At 46.2% G+C, this 25,021-nt stretch overlaps 1 protein-coding gene and 2 long non-coding RNA genes across 6 annotated transcripts; 2 read left to right on the top strand and 1 right to left on the bottom strand.

Annotated features, from left to right (window-relative positions):
* Window positions 1-1,719: 1,719 nt before the first annotated feature.
* LOC311432339 lies at window positions 1,720-8,908 on the bottom strand. Of its 2 annotated transcripts, XR_014689986.1 has the most exons (6): window positions 8,169-8,908; window positions 7,290-8,021; window positions 5,213-7,116; window positions 4,997-5,116; window positions 4,168-4,487; window positions 1,720-2,939 (listed from the first exon to the last, which is right to left on the bottom strand). It is a non-coding gene; the product is annotated as an uncharacterized lncRNA (long non-coding RNA). The 2 variants fall into 2 exon arrangements; XR_014689987.1 differs by lacking the exon at window positions 1,720-2,939 and having other exon boundaries at window positions 3,800-4,487; window positions 6,571-7,116.
* On the top strand, window positions 7,878-16,760 carry TGIF1 (TGFB induced factor homeobox 1). 3 transcript variants are annotated; one of them, XM_084510666.1, is made up of 3 exons: window positions 7,878-8,013; window positions 14,093-14,319; window positions 15,677-16,760. In XM_084510666.1, the coding sequence occupies exons 1-3, from the start codon at window positions 7,998-8,000 to the stop codon at window positions 16,241-16,243; spliced, it is 810 nt and encodes a 269-aa protein (XP_084366792.1). In that variant the 5' UTR covers window positions 7,878-7,997; the 3' UTR covers window positions 16,244-16,760. The 3 variants fall into 3 exon arrangements, with proteins under 3 accessions (XP_084366792.1, XP_084366794.1, XP_084366793.1); XM_084510668.1 differs by lacking the exon at window positions 7,878-8,013 and adding an exon at window positions 9,141-9,244; XM_084510667.1 differs by lacking the exon at window positions 7,878-8,013 and adding an exon at window positions 9,270-9,351.
* Window positions 16,761-19,117: 2,357 nt separating this feature from the next.
* Window positions 19,118-23,793, top strand: LOC311432557. Its single transcript, XR_014690129.1, has 4 exons — window positions 19,118-19,309; window positions 20,144-21,975; window positions 22,391-22,503; window positions 23,463-23,793. It is a non-coding gene; the product is annotated as an uncharacterized lncRNA (long non-coding RNA).
* The last annotated feature ends 1,228 nt before the right edge of the window (window positions 23,794-25,021 follow it).

Here is a 25,021-nt window from a genome sequence, read left to right as displayed (position 1 = left end):
TGAGTGTAGACAGCATATATGCATATTTCTGTCCTGTTCACTCCTCCTCTATCTGCAACCCTTCAGGATTTGCATTTTAAAATCAAGTACATACACCAGGCTTATTTTCCCCAGTACTAAAGTACTGAGTCTGAGCAACTAAGAGCCTCCTCCACCCAAGCGTTGTGATCCTCTCAAAGGAGAAAAAAAAAAAAAAAGCGAGCAACAAAGTCTTGGTCAAATTCATTTCCTTATTTCCTTACACCGCAGCTCTTCCCTTCTTTCCTCCAAAGGGCCACATGCAGGTTTAGGGATCCTTCTTGGCACACTAGATCGTAACTGCAGACAGGCACAGTCCCAAGTCATCACAACGAGCAGTTGCCTTCAGAAGTCTAGTGCCTCAGGCTATGTCTAGGATTTTACAGAAAGGTAGCCAACACCCATTACCTATCACTTTAAAAACCTCACACGCCTTTTTCAGCAGTGAACATGTAACCCCTTTCTTGAGTCATTAAGCCTCCTTTGCAGGGCTCCACCCAGGTGAAAATAGCAGCTCACTAATATCACCTGCAAGACAGAAGCACCAGCCCCTATTAGTACAAATTTGTTCTTTAAGGCTGGGCCTCTCAAGCAGGCACTGAATTTTCTCAGTTGAGTCCTTTGTACATAAATGCTCAGAAAACAAAATCATGTTAATAGCTTGTTTAGATCCTCAACTGATGAAGTTGTGCCATCATGCTGCAAATTTGACTGGTCACACTCAGAATTTTTCCTAACGTCTATAATATTTAACCACAAGCAGAATATTCTTTCAACATGTGAAAATTATGGGTAGCAATAATATGACCATTAAATGGTACGGCAGTTAAGATTAATAAAATAATCACAGCAGAAAAAAAAAGCGAACGCAATACCAACTGATGTACAAAGATAGTAACTTGGAATTTCCCAGGGCCTCCAGCATATATTCAGAGCAGGTACAGCACAAACAACAGTGAAAGCTTTTCCAAATTCAATATACAGTGTTTAATTGTGGCCTGTCATAAAATCTTACTATTTTAAAATTAGTCTGCATCCTTTCAGTCTTTGTGCAGCACAAGGTAACATATGAATAGGTTTTTCTATACTATTATATCCAGCAAATAATATCCACATTTATATTCTGGTAAAAAGACATGGAAAATCTGAGATCTCAGAAGGTATTTATTTTCTACATAAGAATGGCAACTCTGCATCTTCAGCAAGAACTTTGTTTTTTCCAAGTATTAAGCTTTCAAGAGGTCTGTCTTCTGAGCCTTTTATTCCCCAACACTCACCTTCACCTTCTATTGGCGTCACTTTGTTAGTTCCCAGACCATAACAAGTATTCCAAGCTAGATACTTATTAAGAAAACTAATCATGTAATCTGTTATACCAAGTAATATTTACTGTAATAATGCCTTCATTATGATCACATTTTTTTGTGCTTCTGCAAGCACCATTTAACCTTGTCTGATAAGGACAGAGAAAACTTTTAAAATAATGTTCCTGAAATATAGTAATTCTTTTAAAAACTTTTTTAAAACAAACAAACAAACAAACAAACAACTGTAGATACTAACCAAATACCTGGCTGACCCATTAAATTGTTTTGTTTAGACTAGACTACACTAAACAGAAAGTGTGCAGAGTACTTGGAATTTTTTTCATTTTAAATTAACATTTTGCCCATGAGAAATATCAGGTATCAAGTGCAGGTCTGTTTTCGGCTTTGTTTTCATTGCTTTATTAGATGATTTTAATACAAACAGTAACACTGTAGACAAAAAAAAAGTTTAAGAGGAGATAGTCATTCTAGTATTTAGATAGACAAGTTCAGCTAGGAGAGGACACCCTTGCTTGGGGTGCATCGCAATAAGCCTACTGCTTTGTTCTTGATATGCAACAGTTTGTGGTAAAAGCAGGTTTGTTATCCCACAAGCAGAAAAAAAAAATCCCCAAACCACATTTTTTTGGTCAGCCATACCCACGTTACTTGCTATACTTCTTCCAGATAAGCAAAAACTGATTACATAAATTGCAAAACTGCACCCAGTTTCAAATTTCAGGAAAGAAGGATCTGTTTTCTCCCATGCCACAAGTTCTTGAACTAGACTGAGACTGTTAACAACCATGTCATTTGTCACACTGATTATGATATGCTCACTTGTGTCACACTAAAGATAAGAGCCAGAGCCCTGCCATCTACCCCCCACCATAGACAAGAAGGTAAAGCAGGCACAAGATGCATCTGTGGTGGACAAAAATGCTAATTTCTACATAAACAGTGGAATTACATGCCTGCGGTCTGTTCCTAGTCACACTTTCATTTTAAGTTAAAACCTGAAAGTGAACACTGCTACTCCAGGCAAGATTAAATCTATAATTCACTTTTAATTTTAATTTTACACAGTGGCCTGACTTCAAATTGTACGCTTTCATGTTAAAGCAAGCTTCGTAAACCACTCCCCCGAGTATCTGTGCAGCTTCCAGTCTCAGAGCAGAAGTGATTATGCCATTTATGAAGTTTCTGCATTGTCTTATAACATTACTGCATGTACTTAAGTTGCCTCTGTAGTAATCATGATAATACTCTATTTCCATATGCTTACATACTGAGGCACAGATGTGGGGGAGGCCTACGTGGAAATAAGGGAGCAAGGGCTGGCACACGAGGAGTTGTAGGAGGCCCCAGAGAAAGACAGCGCTAAAACCTCCAACAGGAGCAGCATCCCTCTTCACTGGTGTCTGAAAATCTCAGTGGCAAGCAGGCATCACAGGAGCAGCTGATCTTCATCAAGAATGGTAACTACTGCCTGCTACCTCAAGTCTGTACTAAAATCCATGCAGAGAACCCAAAGGTTGGAGACCTGACGCCATACCAGACAGGAATCAGTGTGATTCCACATGTGGGATTCCTGAGCTTTGCCTCCTGTTTGATCTTTGACAAGCACAAAAGCGCACACATAAAAGAGTGTAAAGCACATCCAAGTTGCCGAGTCTATTACAGAGAAGTTCTGAAATGTTAGGATTGTCTTCACAACTTTGATTTACCCCTTTTCCCCCCCTTTCACAATGGCGACAAAGTGAGCTCTAATTATGGGAGCGCAGCTGGCTGGCATAATTTAGATTTCCAAAGTTTCTGAGAAGGTTCCATACAAGGAGCTACCAGACAAAGAACAAGCTTGGGGAAAAGGCAAACAATTGTCACGAAAGAAAATCTGGTTAGAGCAAGAGAAACACAGTGCAAGGCTAATTTTTATTATGACAAAAGGTTAACAGTAGGGTGCGTCCAGGTCCTGTACTCTGTTTTAATATATTAACTCAGCCCAGTGAGAGACAAAAAAAAAACAGGACAGGTAAAGAAGAGTGAGGTACTGAAGTCTGCAGCTATCAAAAATGTATTTGGGAAGAGGGAAACTTGTCACAACTGCAGTGTGACTCCTGTTGCATGAATGAATAATGCAATAACAGAAGCTCAACACCAAGATGAATATAAAACCGCAGATAAGAGTAACTTCAAACAAGCTATATGCTCTCCGAAATTGTTAGAGCCCTCTGCTCAGTATGTAGCAGCAGCCAAAAATAACGCCTAACATGCTGGATTCCAGAAGAAATAGGTCAGGGAGTAATATCAAATACACATATATATATTGTAATCAGAGGCATAACCTCGCTTAGAATACTGCGTGCAGCCTAAGTCACCTCTACTGAAAAATGGAATACTGCAGGACCAAATAGACTTGGGAAAGAACCAAGACAACAATCAAAAGCTGGGAGCAATTCTCATAGGAAAAGAGATTGTGAAAACTGATTTATTTATCTTCGAAAGCAGACGTGATGCTTTTCACATAGAATAACAAATGGTAAAGAGCAGGTAAAAAACAGGAACTTTGTTTTCCTTGTCTCAAAGCACAAGAGGATATTCAATGAAATAAATAGATAAGAAGAAAAAAAAAGAAATGCCTTATGTAATTCACAATTCAACATGGTACTCTGCCACTGCCTGTCATTACAGTGTTTAAATACCACACAGATATCAAACATTTATACCAGTATAGAAACCATCCACCTATCTCATTAACAAAGTAAGTTTTATTAAGCTATTGCTTCAGGGCTTGTATCTAACCATTAAAGAATAGAATGGGACATTTGTGGGAAAATATTACCTCATGTCTGTCTGCCTTCTGTGGCCTCTCCTTTTCCTCTAGACCATCTGAGACTAGTCAATGTCATGGGTAAGTAAAGGTGAAGAATGGGTGTGACCCACAAGAATCCCTCTTTTTCCGTGCATAGGACAGATTTATCCCCTGAAAGAACAGTTATTTGTTGCATCACTTTATTCTTGTTGTGAAAGGTGTAACTTGCTTAACTTACTGTGCACTAATTAATTCTGCACAAACTATAAAGTAGTATGTTTCCTCACAAACACTTCAGTGGTATCTCAGTGTTCCACAGAGATCAGCGTCATGTTTATTGTCACGATGTCCTATAAAGAGAGAAGATATGATACTCTCAAGTTAATGAATGGGAAACTGGAACAAACAGACTAAGATAACATATCCACAAGCCTGTGACACCTAAGCATTGATTTTCCAGAGCACTCCCTGTAGGAGTTTCTATGTCCAAAGCATAGTCTTGGAGACTTCAGTGGTTGTTAGGCACACGCAGTCCCAGCATCACAAAGCAAAGCACTTGTAAATAAGACACATACACTTAGTCACACAAGGTATCACATATGGCAATGCAACAGGACAAAAACAAACATGCAGGACCACAGAACACTCACAAACCTGTGGTACAGACAACCATTGAACAACTCAAAATCTAGACCCTCCAGTTTTTTTTTTTCTTTCTCTTTGAATGCAGTTCTACACATACTTACAGCATGTCAATACAGACAAATCCAGACAGAGTTGAACTTGCTGTGGCTAAGCCAGGTTGTTCAAACCTGTTGGTACAGACGTATCTTGATGTATGTGTAGAGCACGCACTTACCCGAGGAGCTGCATAGAAGCCAAAGTTGCTCCGTGAGCAGCATGAACTGCACGTGAGATATGATTAGTGCTGATACAGCTCCAGCAGATTAAGTAATACTAAATCCACAGCCTTGCCAACCTGTGAAGAGAAACAGAGAACTGTGGAAAGTGATGTATTTTCTTACATACCAACTGCTTCTGCCCACAAGCAGCAGCAGCCAACACCAACACTCACCATCAACTTATGAGCCTCCGGTTTACTGAACTCACTCAAAAATAAAGTCATTCTCTACCCTTAAATTCCAGCTCAGAACAAGCAATGAAATCACCTGTTATCTTTTTAGATACCATTTTCTTTCAAGCGTGTTGAAGTTTTACTGTTCCAGAAAGCTACAGCTTCCAACTGCTCTACTTCATAGCAAGTTTTGTCCACGCTAAAACCTCCAAAACGTATCTTCAAGTGCTAAAAGAAGTCAGAATTTGTCGAGAAACCCCAAGTACTGCCCCAACCCGACAATAAATGAAAACTGCACAAATCCACTTTGTCTTTCTCCCTGCAATACTTGCACCCAGAGTAACTTGCCAAAAAACAAAACAAAACAAAACAACACTTTTCTACTCATGTTGTACCCAGGGAACTAGGCACAAACACTTGCTCATCTGGGGTCCTCGGTCCTACCCCCTTGCTTTTTACAGCTTTGAACGCAGCCATGTGCTAAGTCAAAATCAATTTTCCCCTTTGAGTGAATTCCTTGGGACCAGCATTCCAGCGGCGTTAGGAAGCCTGTTACTCACACGCTTAAAAGTGAGCTTAAGCTCGGTGTGAGCGAAAAGCTTTATTTTTTCCCCTCGTAAAAATGACCTCACCCAAGAAAAAAAAAGGGGGGGGGGATTGGGGGTGCATGAGTTTGGTTGCCCAACTTGCCAGCAGTCCCAAGGACAATAAACAAGCGTGAGGCGGCTCGTATGTGGAGGGGGAAATCTCCTCAACTCCCTGACGTGCCTTTTGTTAACTTCCCGTCATTACTTTTTTTTTTTTTTTTCTTTTCTTCGGCACGACCACGCTTTGGGCGCTCAAAGCAACAGCCCGAAGAGTCAGCTCTCACAGCTGGGAAGCAGGGCTTTAAAAACAACCAAAAAAAAAAAGTAATTTTTTTTTTTTTTATTTAAATCGCTCTCACACGCCACCTATGAGTCACCGCTCCCTCCAGAGACACAACTCGGCTCTGGGCGCGTTAAAAATACCCCAGCCTTTTCCTTCCGCGCTCCGGCTGCCCCCTGAGGGAGGGGAGGGCCGGCGGGGGGCTGCCCTCACGGCTCCCCGACCCCTTCCCAGCCCCAGAGCACTGAAGGGGCACAAAATGGAGGCGGCGGGAACGGGGCTGGCAGGGCGCGCACCCCCCCCCATACACACACACAGGGCGGTTGGCGGGCGGGTAACGGCGGCTAACGGCCGGGCGCTGCCCTGAGGTAGCGCAGCCCCCCGGTGCCTGCCATTGCTCAAGAGCCGCACGTGTCCGCGGCTCAGGCTGTCCCAGCTGTTTTTATCTCCGGCTAGGTCGCCGTAATTACGCTACATAAAAAAATAGTTACGAGGTGCCGGGGAAGGGCTCGCTGTTGAAAAAGCGCCGTCGCTTCCTCTTCTGCCGTGAATGCGCGTTTGTGCGGATCGGCTGAGCCCGAAAAAAAAGAGAGAGGGAGGGAAAGGAAGGGGGGGAGAAGCGAGCCCTGTTTTCGCCGTAGGAATTTATTATTTCATCAGCCGCTTAAAGCGCTCGCAGACCCGACATGCCTGCCCCGGCGCCGCCTCGTTCACAAACAAGCGAGCACGTGGCCGCGCGGCACTAAAACAAACACACGCACAAAAACACACCACATCCGCACGCCTTTTCCTTTTTCCTTTTTTAATTTTTTTTTTTTTTTTAAAGGTAAGGCGGCTCGTCTTACTTTCCACGCTAAGCCCCCGCCCGCTGTATGCGCCCCCCCCACCCGGAGTTTCGCCTTCGTTCGGGGGTGCGGGCGAAGCAGCGGGAGCGGGGCCGGTGCTGCGGGGCCGGGGGCTCCCGCATCGCTCCGGGCTGTGAGGAAAATAAACTGTTGCTGCACCACGTGCTGGCGGGGATGAGTCAAGCTGGGAGACTTCTCTTTCAAAGCGTGTGGCACGGCGAGATCCAGCGGGACGGGAGGGAGAATTAAAAAAAATAATAATTAAAAAAAAACAACAACACACACACATAACAACCTTTTGTAAAAATAACCCCAGAAAGGGGACGCGCCTTGGCAGGGAGTGGGGGGGGGGGCTCCTGCCGTACACACTCTCCTTTCTTCTCCTCGCTATTCACACGCAGGAGTGGGTGGTTCATCCGGCAGCAACAGGAGGAGGCTAGTCAAGGGCAGCTGTCAAAATCTCCCCCCCCCCTCCTCCCTCTCCTCCTCGCTCCCCCCTTCCCTTTTTCTCCTTCCAGTTTAATGATCAAACGGCTGCCTGGAAGAAAGGGAGGCTCGCAGGACCCCCCCCCCCTCGGCCCTCCCCTCCCGCCTGGCGGAGCCGCAGCAGCCGGCAGGGGAGGAGAGAGGCGGCCGGGAGGAGGAGGAGGAGGAGGAGGCAGCGCCGCGAGTGCTCGCGTAGCTCCGGGTTACTCTTACTCACTGCTGGAAGGTGGGGGAGGGCGCACTGGCGTGTACCTTTTCCTCCCGTGCCTTTTCTCACTTTACCGAGCCGGGGCCAATCCCCGCCAGAAAGGAACAAAGGGACGGGGGGGAGGGAAGCCCACCCCGGCCACAGCCGCCTCCGCCAGCGAGCCCCAGGGGGGAGGCAGAGCCCCGCGGCTCCGGCTGACAGCACCAAGGACCCGGCCCGGGCGCCTGGCACCCACCGCGCTCCTCTCCTCCTGCTGCTGCTGCTGCTTCGTCCTTCCTCCTCCTCCTCCTCCTCGCCGAGTTTAAAAGGGGAGCAAGCGGCCGGCCGGCAGAAACTTGGCTCAGCGGGCGGCAGCGGCGGCTCGGTCCTCGCCGTCAAGATGAAAAGTAAAAAAGGTACCTGCCTGCGGGGAGAGAGCGAGAGAGGAGAGAGGGGGGGGACCCTGCGCCCCTTCCCCCGGCGGGGGGCGGCCGTGTTCGGGGGGCAGCCGAGCGGGACGGAGCCCCTCAGCCTCCCCCGGACCCCCTCTGCCCCCTGGGGCTGCCCTTACCCCGCTGGGCTCGCAGCCCCAGGCGGGTGCTGCCGGCGGCTGTCACAAGCCAAAGTTTTGGTTCCCCGTCCCCAGCCGCTTCCCGGCGGGCAGGGCTGAGCCCAGGGGGCTCAGCTGGGAGCGGGGCAGCCTCCGCCGCTCTTTGTCTGCCGCCACGGGACGAGGGGCTGCGGGAGCTGCCTGCCTTGCTCTCCCCTTGCATCCCGTAACAGAGAGGGAAGAAGTGCAAAAGTTTGCACGCGGTTAGGGTTAAAAGGAGGAGGAAGACGCACATGCACTCCCCCCCCACCTCTCCCTTCCCTTTGTAACAAACGAGGCTCTCTGGGTTTTCTTTGTGCTGTTTACGAAAACTTTGCAGCGTGCTGCCCCTTCCCCCCCTCGGACCGCGCTTTTTTTGGGGCCCCGCGTTTTGGGGCCGGGGCGAGGCTGGCAGCGAGCGGCTGCCCCGCGGCCGTGATTCACCAGCTTGTGGTGTGCTCCGAAAGCGCTCCCAGGACACCCAGTGCCCCGTGGCGGAGAGGGGAGCAGCTCGCTGCCCCACACTCAGGCTCTTTTCCCCCACACCTCCTTGTTGATGCCCCCAGAGAGGGCAGCCTGTATGTGCAACGCGAGCCCCGAGGGGTGCTGGAAACGAGGTGTACCCCCCCCAGAGGGTTTCCAGCCTTGGTGAGCGGGTTGGGGCTTGCACACAAAGGGAATGGAGCCACAAAGGCACCCCCACTACCTTGGGGTGCCCAGCCCCGCTGTCCGCACCTGGAGGCACTGCCGCCTTCGGGGGTCTCCTCCCGGGACCCTTAACCCTGCTGCAAGCAGCGATTTTTAATTTATACTTTTTTTTTTTCTTGCATGGTTTCACTGAATTAATTCAGCCCGGTTATTTTTAGGACATTCCTATGCTCCCTATTTGCACAGCAGTGGTGAGCTGGTTTCCTGTCTGCTGTTGCTTCCATTGTTCAGACTTCTCTCCCCGAGGGCAGCTGCTGGTTGCTGAAATACCAAAACTCCCTGCACTTTCGGCTGTTGTTCTTGCCACCCCCGAAATAAATGTGTGTGAAAAGTGCTGACGTCGTTTCTAGGTATGCGTGTGTGTGTGTGTGTAGGGCTTTGTGTGCGAGAGAGAGGGAGGCAGAGCTCCGCTCCCAGGGCTGCAGGCTTGGGGCTGGAACAATGGAAACCATGCAAGGTGACGGGCCTGGGGGGCTCCCGAGCGGGGCAGGGGGCCAGGGGCTCGCCTGGCAGAAAGGAGAAGGCGAGGGGACGGGGATGGAAACTTTCAGCCAGGCGTTGGGGCTCGGGCGCCTTTGTTTTGTTCAAGGTTAGGCTTGTAGTTGTTTGGCACCTCCTGGCATTCGGGGCTGGCTCAAGAAGTTTCAAAGAATGACTTTGTTTCAGATTCCTTGCTCGCAGTCCTAGAAAAATCCTGTTTTAAAGGGGAAAAAAACGTATAGCGTAGCCAAGTCTGGCTGCTTTAGAAGCAACAGAGCTCAAGCTGTGAAATGCAGAGGAAAACAAATAAGCTGATTCCTCACTTCTGAAACATACTCAAAGGAAAAGTTTTCTTTTTTTTTTTTTTTCTTCCGTGGAAATTCCCTTATGCATTCTGTAATTCTTGGTTGCTTATGAATAATTCTAAACTAATTTACTTTTGTTGGGTTTTAACTTCACGTTAAACTTTAGTTCGTGTTTTTTTTTTTTTTGCTTTTATTTGTTATTTTTTTTCCTTTATCAGCCTGTGGGTTAAAACCCTGAGGACTGTTCTGTGGATGGTTTCATTTACAAATAATAACCCGATAGCGATCACACGGAACACACTCAGCTTGTTAATTAGCTGATTTGGAATACAGTCTTGCGAAGGCACAGGCGTACGTTCAAGTTTATACATGTGAGGAATCCTACTGAACTCGGTTGCGACAGGATCGGGGCCTTAGATGGGAGCTCGTTCTGCTTATCCGTGCTCATAAAAATCCACCTTAAGTTCACAAAGCACCGACGGGGAGGGGTGGGAGCTTTTCCCGAAGGTGATCTTTGTCGGTTCCCTCTCTGGAGGGCAGAGATTGTTTCTTGTGGTATACTTTGTCCTGTTTTGAATAGCAATTGGCCTGTGCCACTTCCTCAGTGAGCCTCTTCCTCGACACAATGGGATGGTGGTGGGTTTCTTCCTGGTAGCCTGGATTTTGAGTTTGCTAACTCCCGTTTCATCTGTCTCAGCCTCTCCAAATGCTTTGCCCTCCCCCTTGAGTATTTCAGCGTGCCTTCTGAAGGAGCAGTAGTTTATTTTGAAACCAGCTTCAGTCATCGCCGTACTTTTTTCCCCAAACTGTTCACGGCTGGGTGTGGGGCTCAGGATCGTGTGCAGGACCCTGGGTGCAATCAGCCCTGAGCTGGTTACAGGAGGACCCGTAAAGTCTCTGGGCTGTGATACCGTGCAACGGGGTGTTCAGTCATGTACATGGCTGCAGCTGGGAAGCCAGGAGGATAAAGTAATTTATTAAGGAGGGCTGCTGATCGTGCAGTCCTGGGGTCATTAGTGGCACGGGCCACTTGTCTGTGGCAGCAGAGACCTGGGGCTGGGACCTCTGCTAGCAAACTTGTGCTGCTTTGGTTTAGTCCTATAAAAGCAGCTCTTCTGTTTAGATTAAACATGTTTAGGAGAGGACGGAGCGTAACCTGACGCTAGCCTGCTTTGAAGATGACATAAATTAGTAGGTCAGCTGGGGCTACTCGGCATGTCCGCGGGCCTTTATTCTGGGTGTAAATAACAGTAAGCCAATGGTCCAGTGGTGGAGCCCGGCCAGAAACCTTTTCAGTTGGGCCCTGTTAAAACAGGAAACCAGCAACGAATAGCCTGATTACTAACACGGAGGCAAAACAAAGCTGGGTTGTAATCAGCAGGAATGCTTTAATGAAAACAGAGCCTTGACAGCAGCAACGTGGCTCCTGCTCTAGTAAAAAAAAAAAAATATCAGCTGGGGCCGTGCGAGGTTTGTAGCCAGGACTTCCTGTCGCTGCGCCGCGGGAGTATCTGCGAGCAGCTCAGAGGGCTGCTGCTCTATTTAAATGAGGAGAAGTTGTAACGCTGGGTTTCCTGCTGAACCCGAACCTGCTCTGTGTCACCAGCTCACCCTGTCAATTAACCTGACACACCGAGCAAGCCGGTCAAAGGGCAGCTCTGCCGTTGACTCATTCCTTGCTAGGTAAGCTACGGTTAGTCAGACGGCAACTTTTACTTCAGAAGTGCCGAGGCAGGAGATGGTGTTTGCAAAACACAGAGAGCTTTTCATGCTGCTGGCTTCGAGGGCAGTTACTTCGCCACTTTTTCAGGTGGAAGAGAGCAACAGTTTTGTACCGAGTTTCGCTGCCGAGGCGGTTTTCTCTAATTCAGCGAAGCTCCAGTGGAGTGCTTCAGCTGTGCGTTAGGTCCCAGAGAGGTCATGCCAAGTGGGGTGGTGATGCATGTCTGGAGGACTTCTTGTTACGCCACGTAAATATGGCTCACAAGCTGTGAGACACCTCATTTTCTCATAGGAGTAGTTTCTTTGGCTCCTCTCCCTTACTTCCAGTCTTCACTGTTTGCCTGTCCCTGTCTTCCAAAGTCCTGTCTCGCTGCCTGTTAAATTCAAACACAAACAAAAAACCCAACCCACTGGAGTGCTGCAACGCTTCTAGTTTCTGACAAACAAGAATGGCGCATTTGAAAACATTGAATAATCTGGGCTAGTTTTAGCTAGTTCTAGCACTTGATTTAGAAGCTGCTTTGCAGAGCCATCACGTTGTCTGCGAGTGATCTTTGTTCCAAGAAGTGCTCCAGGACCCCGTTGTGCAAGGCGTGTTCTCAGGTTAGATTGCAAGCATGACAGCACTTTGCATGAAGCTATTACAAACAGAAAAGAGTTTGCTCATAATCCTTTAAAGCAAACTTGACATACTTTCTACGTGAATTAAGAACCTGTTTACCTAATTTAGGGGGTTTATCTTGTGTTGGACATTTAAATATTTCCCTATTGTTCCTGCCCCACGACTGGATAATTTGTGGCAAATCATCCCAGGAAAAATACGTTATGTCAGTTTGGTGTTTGTCAGTGGGCGTAAATCAGCAACTGAGAGAACGAAAACAATACTGAGTTACTGAAGTAACCGTGCCAGACACTTTGCAGATTGATCATCCTACTGGGAACCCTTGCATGTCAAAAACATGCATTGAAATCTGGACAACTTAAACTAAATGTAATGATACTGAAGCTACTCATACATAGGAGGAAGAAAGAATAATTCACCATGTCAGCATTGGCTGCAGTTTAAAAGGGGGGGAGGAAGAGGTCCTTCCCCCACACACATCGGGAAGTGTGGAGCAAAACTTTCACATACAGCCTTCTCCTTTTCTTTTCCTTTCCTTTTTTTTTCTTTTTTAATAGCTTCATGTAGTTTTACACTTTCACAGGCACATGGTTTATATTTCAGGGCTGACTTTCTTTCCTTAAACAGAACCTTTGAATTATGGGTAGTTGCCCACATAAAATTTTGACTTCTGACATTTAACTCGGTTTTACTATTAGTGTTTTCAGTTTTGCTGTTATGAATGAGCAAGTTCCTTCTTCCTCCCCCTCCCTCCCTCCCTTCTCAACATGAAATGCAAGTTTGAAACAAAGCTTACTATGGGCTTCTAGTACATTTTTAATTTTTTTTTGTAGAAGGCTTCTGAAAACCAGTCTATTTTCACTTGAAATTAGTATTGGATTGCACTAATTGAAATGTGTGATATCTTACATAGATTTATATGTAGTTTTGTAAGATTTCAAAATTACTGGTGAGCTTTACCTGGTGAGTGTTTAAAGTTTTCTGTGTATTTTAAGGTATAACTTGCTTCATCAGTGACTTGTGTATCCTATACCAAAGGAGTAGAATTGTAGTCTTCTTAGCTACTGGCTGTTAAGTACTTATGTTAAGAAAATAAAGTAAATACATCTTCAAGTAGTGAAGCAGTAAAGAGTGGTGCATATATAGAAAGTGATGATCAATTTCTGAAATTCTTTCTTTGTGTTGTGAAAGAAAAAGGCATGCAGTTAACTTGTAAACCCGGAGACTGTAATAAGCGTAGCACACAGAACATGCACTTCCACAGGGTGAAATATGAGATTAAAACCCTGAAGTTGGGGGAAAAATAAAGAGGATGCAATCAAAGTGGTACATGATTTTTTTATTTTTGAATGATTGAGCTTGAACTGCAATTAAATTTCAGAAGTCCATCTTTGGTTATACTAGTGGACTTCTACCTGAGTTTATACACCTGGTTCTTTCATTTTCCTGATTTTATTTTTATTTTTTTAAACTAACAGAAAATTACATGAGGATGGAGGCAGACACAATTCTCCCTTTTTTCTTTTCTTGCTCCATTAGTTGTTATTAATAGTTCTGGAATGAGCTATTAATTTATAAAAATCTACAAGCCCTCTCTCCCATGAGGGAAGCATCAGCATTTTAAGGAGTAATTAAATAACCCATTGCTTGAATTGGGTGTATGGTTTTTCAGTTTTTGTCTGTTGGCCCTTTGCCCAGCCACTGGCTATCCTTCAAGAGAAGAGTGTTGGATGCATACCATAGCAAGCAAATTTGGACAATATTGGCGTTAGATAGAAGCCATCTGATAACATGCAGCAGATAAAAGGTTGCTAAGGGAACAAGAAAATGAGGGTTTACAGAGAATTCCCTTAGGAATGTCGCATTGGTACTACTTTTTGTTCAACTGACAGAAAAGCTACAGCTTGACAAGTTAACACTACAGGATAAATCCCCTATAAAGGCTGTGCCATGATTGATGGTAAAGGTGGTTAGTTAACGTAATAAGAAGTGTCTGAAACATCAGACGCTGGAGCTAAATAGTTGACTGGGGTAGGAGGCTGATGGTGCTTTCCTTTTTGTAATTGCAGGTGTAGTTGCAATATCAGGCAGCGAAACAGAGGACGATGACACTATGGATGTCCCACTGGATCTTTCTTCATCTGCTGGCTCAGGCAAACGTAGGAGACGTGGCAACCTGCCCAAGGAGTCTGTCCAGATTCTTCGGGACTGGCTATATGAGCACCGATACAATGCTTATCCTTCAGAGCAAGAAAAAGTGCTGTTATCCCGGCAAACACACCTTTCCACACTACAGGTATTCAAATAAAGCAGTCTTTTTTGTTTTGTTTTGTTTAAAGGAACTGTTTTCTTCTTAATTTACCTGTTGTCTAGTCAGTGATGTAAGTATTTATACTCTGTAATGTTTTCTTTTTTTTAATAAGTACTCACTCTTCTCCTGACAGTTGTAAGGAGAAATCCAGATGAGTTGTGTGTTACGGTGATCTTTGTTTACTGGGAATAAAATTAGTTCTTTGGGAGAACAGACAGTCATGAATTTCAACACGAATGCTAATTTTCGCAGAATTGGGGCCAAAAAGACATAAAGTGTCTGTATAAGGTAATTTATTGTGAGAAGAAGGGATTAGTTTGTCAACAGAGGTTTTATGGTGATCGATGCACGGCTGAGTATATAACTCCTTGCTTCTAAAACTGCAACTTGAGGCTCGTTCCTGTAGAACAAGAATATTTATAATTATGTGCATGATGACTTCCAGTAAGATTAGTGGAACAACCTGTATGGATAGAGCTACTCAAGTGCATTAGCATGGGTGCGATCAGGCTTTTATGTGGTTGGTTTTGGATTCTCACCTTGAGGCTATACCGCTGGCAACTGTGAGGTCCCCTGGATGCAACATCCTTGTCTTTCATGATCCCCTTTAGTAGAAGTGCTGTGAGCAATTGCCACTTTCCACCTCGTGAGAAGGTAGTTGTAGGAAGACTTCTGCAAGCCCTGGTTTGGCGTGATGCTAAATATAGAGTGCTTGTGTTGGCTTCTGGGCTTTATTTTTTCCAGATTAGTTCGTTAGTACAAATTCCGTAATTGGCTGTGAAGTAAAATTTCCTTTGTGTAACATCATAAAGAAAACCTTCATGTAGTAAACACAAAAAAGACGTTAAACTATAAACTATCCTGTATCGCCCAGGAAACTGGTTTGATATTTAAACAAGGACAAACTTAAATGAGGTAATTCATGTTATGTCTGTCGACACAGTCAGTTGAACAAGGAAAATCAGTAACTATTTGTGGGAGGAGTGGCCCTCTTCAGAGAGAAAAGGTTTTCCTGTTGTTAATTAACCTAAGCGCAGGGAACAATGGCTAATAGATTAATGTGTGTGCACAGAGTTAAAAGGTAAACCTCTGGGCTGAGGCTGGCCGTCTTCAGATGTCCTGGGGCTTTCCGCAGAAGGAGCCGGGGAGCTGGGGGTAGAGCGGGGACAAGGGAAAGGCCTTAGCCAGGCGTGTCAGAGCTTGTCCCATGGCCTCCTTTGTTCTGCGGTTGAGGAAACTGCTCAAACTGCTGGGAGGGAGTCATTAATCTAACCCAACGACTGTAGTGGCACATAGTTGGAAGTGAATGAAGGTAGAAATTAAGATGTCCTTGTATTCCCAGGTCTGCAACTGGTTTATCAATGCACGCCGCAGGCTCCTACCTGACATGCTGAGGAAGGATGGCAAAGACCCAAACCAGTTCACCATCTCGCGGCGAGGGACCAAGCTTCCCGAGGGCGGCCTGGTGGAGTCCTCCATGAGCACAAAGACCTTCATTCCCCTGCTGGAGGAGAGCGCCTTCCTCCCCGCCGCCGCCGCACTCAGCAAGACTGTGTCCTCCTCCAAGCCTGCGTCCCCGGGTTCGGTCCTGGCTCGGCCCTCGGTGATTTGCCACACCACTGTGACTGCGTTGAAAGATGCCCCTTTCCATTTCTGCCAGCCAGCTGACGTAGGCCAGACCACGGACCTGCAGCAGCCCCCGGCCAACGCCTTCACAGACAGCTCCCTCTCCTACCATGAGGACGCCTCTAAACTGGGACCTGGTGCGAACGCGCAAAGTGGGCTCTTTAACACTCCTCCTCCAACCCCACCAGACCTTAACCAGGATTTCAGTGGATTCCAGCTACTGGTGGATGTTGCACTCAAAAGGGCGGCAGAGATGGAGTTGCAGGCAAAACTTATGGCCTAAATCCCCTTCCTTCTCTTTCCCCATCTTTTTTTTTTTTTTTTTTTTTTTTTTTTTTTCCAGGCAGGGATCTAACAGCTGTGTGGTTATTGCCATCCACACAATATCAAGAGACATAACTGCATTATTATTATTTTTTTTATTAATCTTATTTGCACAAGGGATTGCTGAAATGAAGCTTCCTGTCACTGAGATCGTCTTCAGTGGAATATGGTCATTCCAAGAATTACAAACTTAAAGCTACTGTAGAAAGAAAGGATTGTGTGTGTTTTTTTTTTTTTAATGTTTCCTTTGTAGGTTTTTCATAATGTGAGATGGTTCCCAAGATCATGTGATTTGTTTTTGTTTCTTTCAGACTGTGCAATATCTAGTAATGATATAGAGTCTTCTTACCATTCCCATGCGGAACAGAATATACCGACACGCTGTCTAAAGTAAATTTTCAATTTTTTTTAACAATACGAACTTTGGATGATTATGCTTTTTTTCCCATAATGTAATAAAATATTTTCTTTAAAAATGGATGCACACAGAGTATTTTGTTGAACACAAGCTTCGCAGAAAACACAGCTTTCCTCTTGAAATAAATGGAAGCGAGAAATATTTTTGACCTCATACTGACTTTGTTTGGTTTAGAGAATTACACTAGCAGTTTCTGTTAACCAGATGTTCAAAGGAATGTTGAAAAGTGGGCTCAAAGTACCTGACAGTGTTCTGCTGTGTTGACCTTTCTAATGGGGCCAAAGGGAGCTGTGTAGTCAACTAGCATTAAATTTCAGGGGGATGCCTTAGGCCCCTCTAAGAGTTTGAGCTTTTTAGCTCCTAGAAATACCTGGGTGATGTGACAGCTCAGGAGTATGTCCCCATGAGGATGAAATAAGGAGGCCAGGAAAAGGCTTGGGGTCTTTGTGATACAGCTTTCTAGGCTTCAATTATGACAAATTTTGAGGGGGGCAAGAGGGGAGGTGTTACTTCTCCTTTTCTTGGACTACCAATGGCAAGATTTCAACTTTAATTCTAGTAAATAGGAGAGGGTGAAAGGTTGAAAGCTGTGTTCTGGGAGCCAGGTCTTTGAGATACTTAAAACACCAAGCAAGTCGGTGACAAAGATTTAGAAGGGATCCCTGCTATATGCAGGTGTATTCTGGCCAATGGATTCCAAGTTACTTTTCAGAAAAGGACTTTAGCTACTGAAAAATGTGAAGGCTTGCAGCTGGCATTTCAGCTTTCCTGAATGGCAGTCACCCTCCCTCATCCTTCTAACAGCAGTGAAATGAGATGTCTAGGAAGAAAAATCGGTTCCTGCTAATCCTTAAAAACAAGCCAGTTGTCTGCCTGGGTGACTGGGGGAGGGTTTTGTAAAGCAGGAGAGCTGGCAAATGTGGGGATATTTTTATGAGTAGAAGACTGCAATATGTGTATATTGTGATGTGTGCCTTCTGTTTGTTTTTGCTGTGCCCTTTATTGTGTTTGATGGCAGAAAACTTTGTTCTCTAGAGTACTGTTTGGAGTTTTACTCAATTTATTCCTTCCTTAAAGCTTCAATTTATTTATTTGTTTTTCAAAAAACAAATCTGGTTTATTCACATTTGCACCAGCTTTAGTAACAACACAGGGTTGTCCTCATAAACCGTATGAATATAGAATCAGGTTCTGAATTAAAAAAAAATAAATAAAAAATATTGAAATAAAGCTAGAAAAAAAATAGTTCTGAGCAGAGCCAGATATGGCTGTATACTTCATCTTAAAGGTGAAGCGTGTGAATTCAGGAAGAGACACAAGTCCCCTCCCTTTGACTAGACATAATGTGCTTCTAGACTACTTTTTTTGGAATACCTAGGCACATTTTTTAATATATATATATATTTTTTAATCAGAGTAGGCTTTTGTGCAACTGTGGGGTCAGTGTTGAGGGAGAAGTGGGGGAAGTTGAAGAAATCCTTTTGCAGTATAGATGTTTGCTCTCAAAGGGTGCTAGACGCCCAAAAATGGAGCATCATCTTTGGTAAAGGTTTGTCAGATGTTTTCTTGTCCACATGCAACGAAGAATTTGTTGCAACACTCTATGCCCATGCCTCAGGCACTGGCTAAGAAAAAACAACCTCAAGCAAATATTTTTGCCTTGTGGGTTCTTTTTTTTTTTTTTTTTCTTCTTTCTTGGTTGTTTGTTGTTGTTGTTCAAAAGCAGGTTGCCAGTGTGCTGAGGGGTAAAAGTGGGGGACCAGAACATCAAAGGGCATTCTGAGAGATAATTATTCTTTACTATGGCATTTGAAATAAATAAAAAAAAAATCAGTGTTTTTTTTTGGGGGGGGGGGGGGGCAGAGGAGGGAATTTGCTTTTTGAGCTGACCAGTTCTGTAGCTGACAGAACAGCTGCGAAAATGGAAATAGGATGAGGAAGAAAACCTTGCCATTCAAGTTTTTCATTGAAAGTAGTAAGCCTGTGGTCGCTGCTGTTACCGCTGCTGTTATCTCGTTCGCCATTCTCCCACACAAAGTGACGTTAGCGTAACAGAACCGAAGTCCTCCCCCTCCTATGAATGCTGTATTTCCATTTTGCTGACACTTTTCCAGGGGATTTCACTTGTGACCAGTTTTGCTTTAGGCCAATTTTTTTTTTTTTTAAAGTTACTTCTTGTGTTAAGGCTACATCTAGGAGTTCAGCTGCATGGAGTCATAAGCCAAACCCCTTTGGCAGGGCAGCACCTGGCACACAGTGAAATGGCTTTTCTCTACCCTCAGGTGTTATTTAACTTGGAGGAAGAAAATGACTCATATCGAGTACCCACTAAAAGAATATCAGAAGGCAGTTTCTGCTTTCCTGTAATCTAGCACTGATAGTTTTGGTTCAGGCTATTGAAGTTTGCCGGAATCTATTCTTTCAGAGCTGCAACTTGAAGTTAGCTCCAGATAAAAATTATCGAAGGTAGATTTCGGACATCAGGTGGAGCTGGGATCCAGAATGAGCAGGAGTCCCAACAGCTAACAAATCCAAGGCTGCCTGTGACAGCAGTGCCGTGCTGTGCTGGGGAGCGTGTGGCCGGGAAGAGCCTGAGTGACCTAGGAGGTATGACAGATCTCCGCCAGCCGAGACAGCTCGCACGCAGGCTTAGTCAACCTTGTTTTCCTGGCTTTTGCGTCTTGTAAACACCACTTGGCAGCTGTGTGTGATAAATCCCTGCTTGAAGCGAAGATGATTACTATCAGGAGGGGATCTTGGGGCCGGCATTTCCCCATGTGTGCGTGCAGGGCCGGGGAGGCACTTCGTGGGATGGCGGGGGGGGGTGTGCTGCAGCATTGCACACACATCTCCTGGCTTCTGTCATGAACTCAATGTGTGTGTCCATAAAACCCTCAAAGAGCTGCAGCTGGCCTTGTGTACTTGGGGAGGAAAGATCTCAGGGGTACGGGTGCTAAGCTCAGCAGGAAAGGAGTGGAGAAGACAGTAGGTAGAAGCTGGGGATGTGGCTGGCTTGGTGAAATAGCTGTGTGTGGGGGGTGGTGGGGGACGGCGATCGTGGTTTCCCTCTGGGAGAGGAAGAAAGTGGAAACAGCCTCTTGGAGCCCCCCACCAGCCCTCAGCAAACAGCCAACAGCACCGAGGCTGCTCTGTGCCCCCCGTCAAGGTGTGTTTTCACCAGACGTTTTTCTTGTTAACACTTGAGAGCTGTTCCTGTAGTAGTTCCTAGCTCTTTTACAGTTCTCTCTTTTTTTTTTTTTTTTTTTTTTCTTCTTCCTCCTCTTGGCGTATTGCAGTTGTCAACTTTCCCCGTGGCTTTTGCCAAGTAGGGATTATCGGCACAAACAACACAGCGCATGTTTGCTTCTCAGGACATGACTTGTTTTAAGTCTCCTGTTCAGTGACTGCCTGAGCCCTTACGTCCCTGTCCCGTTTCCCTAGGTTAGCAGGCTCTTCTCCATCAGCTTCCGTGTCTGGACTAAGGGGAAAGAGCGTAGACGAGCCACTCTCTCTAGCAAAACGTCACTTAAAGCTGTCGCTGTTCCAGACGTGGTAATTGCATCCACGTGTGCTGTGTGCCATTCACTGTCTGCTCTGGTCTCTGTCATGACAACGAGTGCCTGGAGATCTGTGAACACAGAAAAGCAAAAAAAGTCATTATGACTGCACTACCAAGCCAACGCTCTGACTGCCTTCTCCATCCAAGGTTTGCACCCGTGGCTGCTGACAGCACAAAGCTGCAGCATTCAGCAGTTTTGCTCACCTCTCCCTCTGAAACTGCAGCTTCACTTGGCTTCCAGCTCACCTTTACAAAGCTTTCTGAAGGCCTTGGCATCGGGCCTACCCCTGGCAAGTGTCACCAGGCTGGCCGTGCCAGCTTGCAGACTGGGGTAGGCACCAACAGCAGAACTGCACACCTCGGCGTAGCACTGCTGTGTGGCCCCTCTACCTAATATGAATCCCAGCTGCCAAGGCTGGTGCAGGCCTGAGTAGGCCACAGCTGTCTCCCAGCTCCTCACTGTACCACTGGAGAGCAGGGTTTTGGTCAGATTTCATGTGTTTCCACTGACAGACACGTGAGTGTTGCATGTTCAGCTGCTTGCACCGATGCGTAAGGAACCTGTAGACGTGCGTGCAGGTAGCAGGGCTTTGAAACTGTGACTTAGCTGGGTGCAAAACTGGGCTGACTGTGCACAGCTGGCAGCTGCCTGTCCCCATCAGTGCTCGGACAACTTCTCCAAGACCACAGACCAGGGCTGTGGCTGTTTCCTCTCACTGCAGCCAGCCCTGGGCAGTGAGCCCTGCCGGTAGGTGTGTGGCAGCGTGAGGCTCTTGCAGCAAGGAACTTGCCTGCGCATTTACGAACCCTGCACGTGGTGTTTGTTGTGAGCCTTTCATCAAATCATTTGGCTGACGACGAAGATAACTGACCTGACGGTGGCAAGAGCAGTTCAGTCTGGTGCTGTGGGTTTTGCAGCAGGTACCTATGTTTCCATGGCTTCTCTGAGTCTCTGCATCGCTGTCATACAGCTGGGGAAATGCTGCCCAGGCAGAGGTTCCTGGAGCTCACAGAATCACAGAGTCACAGAATTTCTAGGTTGGAAGAGACCTCAAGATCATCGAGTCCAACCTCTGACCTAACGCTAGCAGTCCCCACTAAACCATATCCCTAAGCTCTACATCTAAACGTCCTTTGCAGACTTCCAGGGATGAAAGCTCCTCCATCAGTGGCATACAGAATTATATTTATATGATCTGAAGAGAAACCAAAGTATTTCATGGACTGGAAAAGCTCAGCTACTTTTGGAGAATGTTAATCTTTATCAATAGTAAGGAAATAATTCCCAATTAATTCCTCAAGCATGCTCCTGCTTCCGCCACTACAAATGAACAAGTAGGGCCAGAGAGACTTATCCATGTCCTATCTAGTTGTAGCGTAAAATTGAGTAGTTTTCCCTACTGCAACTTTGCCTCTAGTGTTCTAGGTCTTTTGCAGGAGCAAAATTATTTTCTGTCTATTGGTGAATACATTTTAGTGTTTGGCTAGGGGCTTTCAGCCTCTTCATCTCTCTTCTAGAAGCTGCTGCTGGAAAAGACATTCTTGATCATAAATTGCCACCAGCTTATAGATTTTACTAGAACTACTTTTTACTTAAAAAAAAAAAAAAAAAAAATCGCTCGACTGATTGTGGGAAGCACATGATGGCCTCCAGCTTGCTTTTGTGCGTAACTTGCCTTGGAAGAAGTTCTGGACAGCAGACACACAACTGATGGTAAGGATCACAACAGTTTTGCAATTTGACTGAGTAAGCATTCAGCTGTTTTGCCAGAGCCTGTAATTTCACTTCCTCTTCTAGCCTCGATGTTCTGATTGCCTGACCTCGTGCTGAATGTCTTATTTTGTTTTCTTTTGTACGTCTAGTATCATTCCTTGTTTGAACTCTCCCTCTATCGTCTCTATCCGTTTGACTTGACAGTGCTTACATAATGCTATGCGTAGCCCATTTAAGTAGGTTAGAGATTATTTTGACTAGTTTTGTACTGCCTGGAAAGTCATCTCATCCTTGCTAGTCCACTAAACTAACCACAACAACAAATCTGGCTCTGATGCAAACGAATCAACTTCTGTTCATGAGAGAACGCACATCTTCCCTGTGTAGTCTGGCTTTTTTTTTTTTTTTTTTCTAGCTTCTGCTTTCTGTGCTGTGGCAGACATAAGCCTAAAAGAAGAGCAATTAGTAATAAAATCCATCGGGTGTTTTTAAGAACCGAGAAGCTTCCCCAGGTGGACTTCCCAGCAGGTGAGGTATGAAGCAGACCTTCCTCTGCCAACCTTAGCTAAAGGTTAGTTCAGGTTATCGTATTAAATGCTACCTAGGCGGTTGCTGCTGTAACTCATTCTTCATGTTCAATTCAGCTGGCTTGTGCTCAGCCAAGGTATTTTCAGTGATACGCTGCCAACTTTCTACAAAGGCTTCCTCAAAAGTTTTTCTCCCTTAGCTGGTGATACATGGGAAAACCTCCTGTAAATATCTCCTCCTAGTTCAGAGATTTACATCTGCAAAGCACATACTGTGTGGTAAAGCTACCAGTCCCTCCACCTGGACCCCCTTGCTCCTGCACAAGCAGCTTCAGCCAACTTCATCTCCTTGCCTGGTCAGTAAATTAATAGATATGTGCTGAATCTGCGAGACATCTGGTTTTACATCTCACCTACTGTGCTCATGGGGGCAAGAGGGAAGGTCCTGGCCACCCTCTGAAGGGAGGGTGGCACCCCCTACTATCTTTTGGACCCCAGGAGGAGGTAATGGGGACACAGGCCTCTCAGTGGGAGAGTTCCCACTTGCTCCTTAACCTGGCTGGGAACCTGGGGGCAGCAGGAACGGTGTGGGTCCCCTGGTCAGCAAACAGTTTCTTGAGCTCCCTCTAATTGAAACAAGCAGCATCCATGGGGGCTGGGGTTGTGCGTGCATCATTTTCTTTCCTATTTACACCCGTAAGCAGCAGGTATTTCCGCCCTGAGAAATTTCCTTCCAAGCAGGGTGATTCGGAAAGCTCAGGTTTCCTCCCACGGGGTCGAGCGAGCGAGGCGGGCAGCACAGATCAGCTGATGCCCGCGTTAGTCAGACTTTCTGCATCTGCCTCAAAAAATGACTTGCTGGCGGCTCTGCCGAGGCAGGAAACGTGACCCCGCTAGTCGCTTTGTTGTGCTTGCTGAACCTGGAGGGAACTTGCTTTCAGCCCCTCTGTTTCCCTGCAGATTTGCCTTCCACCCTCGCCTTGCCCCAGCCCTCCTTCAAGTGCTCCTGGCCGGGCATCGCCTGCAAGGCATGGGGAGAGCTGCAGCCCTGGTGCATCGCTTGCGCAAGGATGAGACAGAGCTCGCTGTGCCTCCCTCCCTGCGGGATGCGCTTCCTCCCAAGGAAATCCCCCACTGCGAGGCATCCTGGGAGCCCAGCCCTGCGGATTTTAAAAGGCAGCCAGAAAGTGCTGCCTGGTACCGGAGGACACCTACGGGTGTTGACAAAGCCCTCGGAAAGAAGCAAACGTTTCAGTTAGGGATAAGGAGAATTAAAACGCGGTCCTTCCCACTCCTCGGCTCTGTGGTTTGTCTGAGCTCACTTCCTTGGGATACATCAGGGTTTGATCTGTAAAAAGAGATATCTAAAAATGTGTAAAATCTTAACTGTTCCGGTGATAGCAGCGTAATCTGCCTTTGATCACGTAAATTGTCAAAGCACAGCTCTATCTGCTGCCCAGGGACTGCAGGAAATGTACAGGCACTTACGCAAATGCATAGAGAAGGGGATGCTTCGCAGGGCTGGTGGGGTGGGGGGGAGATGGCTCTTGCTGCAGCTTTTGGTTCCTGGATCATGGCTGGATGGTTTGGCAAACCTGGCTCTCCCATGTCACTGTTCTGCAAGTTCCCAGGGCTCCTGTTCCTGCTGTGTCTGTGTCTGCGAACTGCTCATAGCCTGGTTGTGCAATCCTTGGGTGCTGGGAGGTTTCCATAGCTCTTTTCATGAACACTGGTGGCATTTACCAGCAGAGTCAGCAAGCTGGGTTCTTTGGCTGTGTTTTTTCTCCAAATAGCCACAGGGACTGCAGTGTTCATGTTTTGCCTCTAAATCCCCATGACTTTGGCTGGTTAAGGGATATTTGCACGTGGGTGGGTGAATCTGACAGTAAGAGACAAAACAATTTCTTTGAGAACCTTGAGGGGAGCCAAGGCTGCGCCAGAGCCTGACCAAGGCAGGAGGCAGCAGCAGCACAGCGGGGCACAACCCGCAGCTGGGGAGCTGTCAGACAGGACTTTAACTCCGTGCAAAATGGGAATTTTCCTCTTTCCCAGATTTGCAAAAGATTTTGCAAACCCTCGTGAGAGACAGTTTGGGTATAGCCTAGGAGTGCATCCATCACTGCGTTCACACCAACCGCACTTCGTAGCACTTAAACCAGATCCTTTCCCTCACCTTTATTATTTTGGTGCACCAGATGAGTGTCAAGACACTGGACTCTGGTACTTCACCTGACTTGCTTTAATTTGCACGTTGAAGGACCTGCAGAAAGCTGTCAAGAGAGCAGGATGAGCCCTCCATTGCTTGGTTACACTAACAAGACTCCTCTGGCAGCTGTGCCATGCTATGCCTGAGGATGCAACCTGCTTTTTGGGCAGGCTCCATCATTTTTCCTAGGCTGCGAGTGTTGCACAGGTGCAGAACAGCTTGCAGAGGAATGTGGGGCAGCGCTACCGAAACTGGGTGCAAGTTTGTTGTGCTGGCTTTGTTTGTTTTTTTCACCTCAGCGATAATTCTTAAC

Source organism: Aythya ferina, assembly GCF_964211825.1.
Source record: "Aythya ferina genome assembly, chromosome: 2".
In the NCBI taxonomy this organism is placed as follows: domain Eukaryota; kingdom Metazoa; phylum Chordata; class Aves; order Anseriformes; family Anatidae; genus Aythya; species Aythya ferina.
The sequence above is the reverse complement of the archived record's forward strand: the minus strand, read 5'-3'. Positions and strand labels throughout refer to the sequence as shown.

Excerpts from the sequence above, each read along its gene's own strand:
- TGIF1 (XM_084510666.1), top strand. Across the intron at positions 14,320-15,676 it reads CACACCTTTCCACACTACAG|GTCTGCAACTGGTTTATCAA; the intron begins GTATTCAAATAA and ends TTGTATTCCCAG.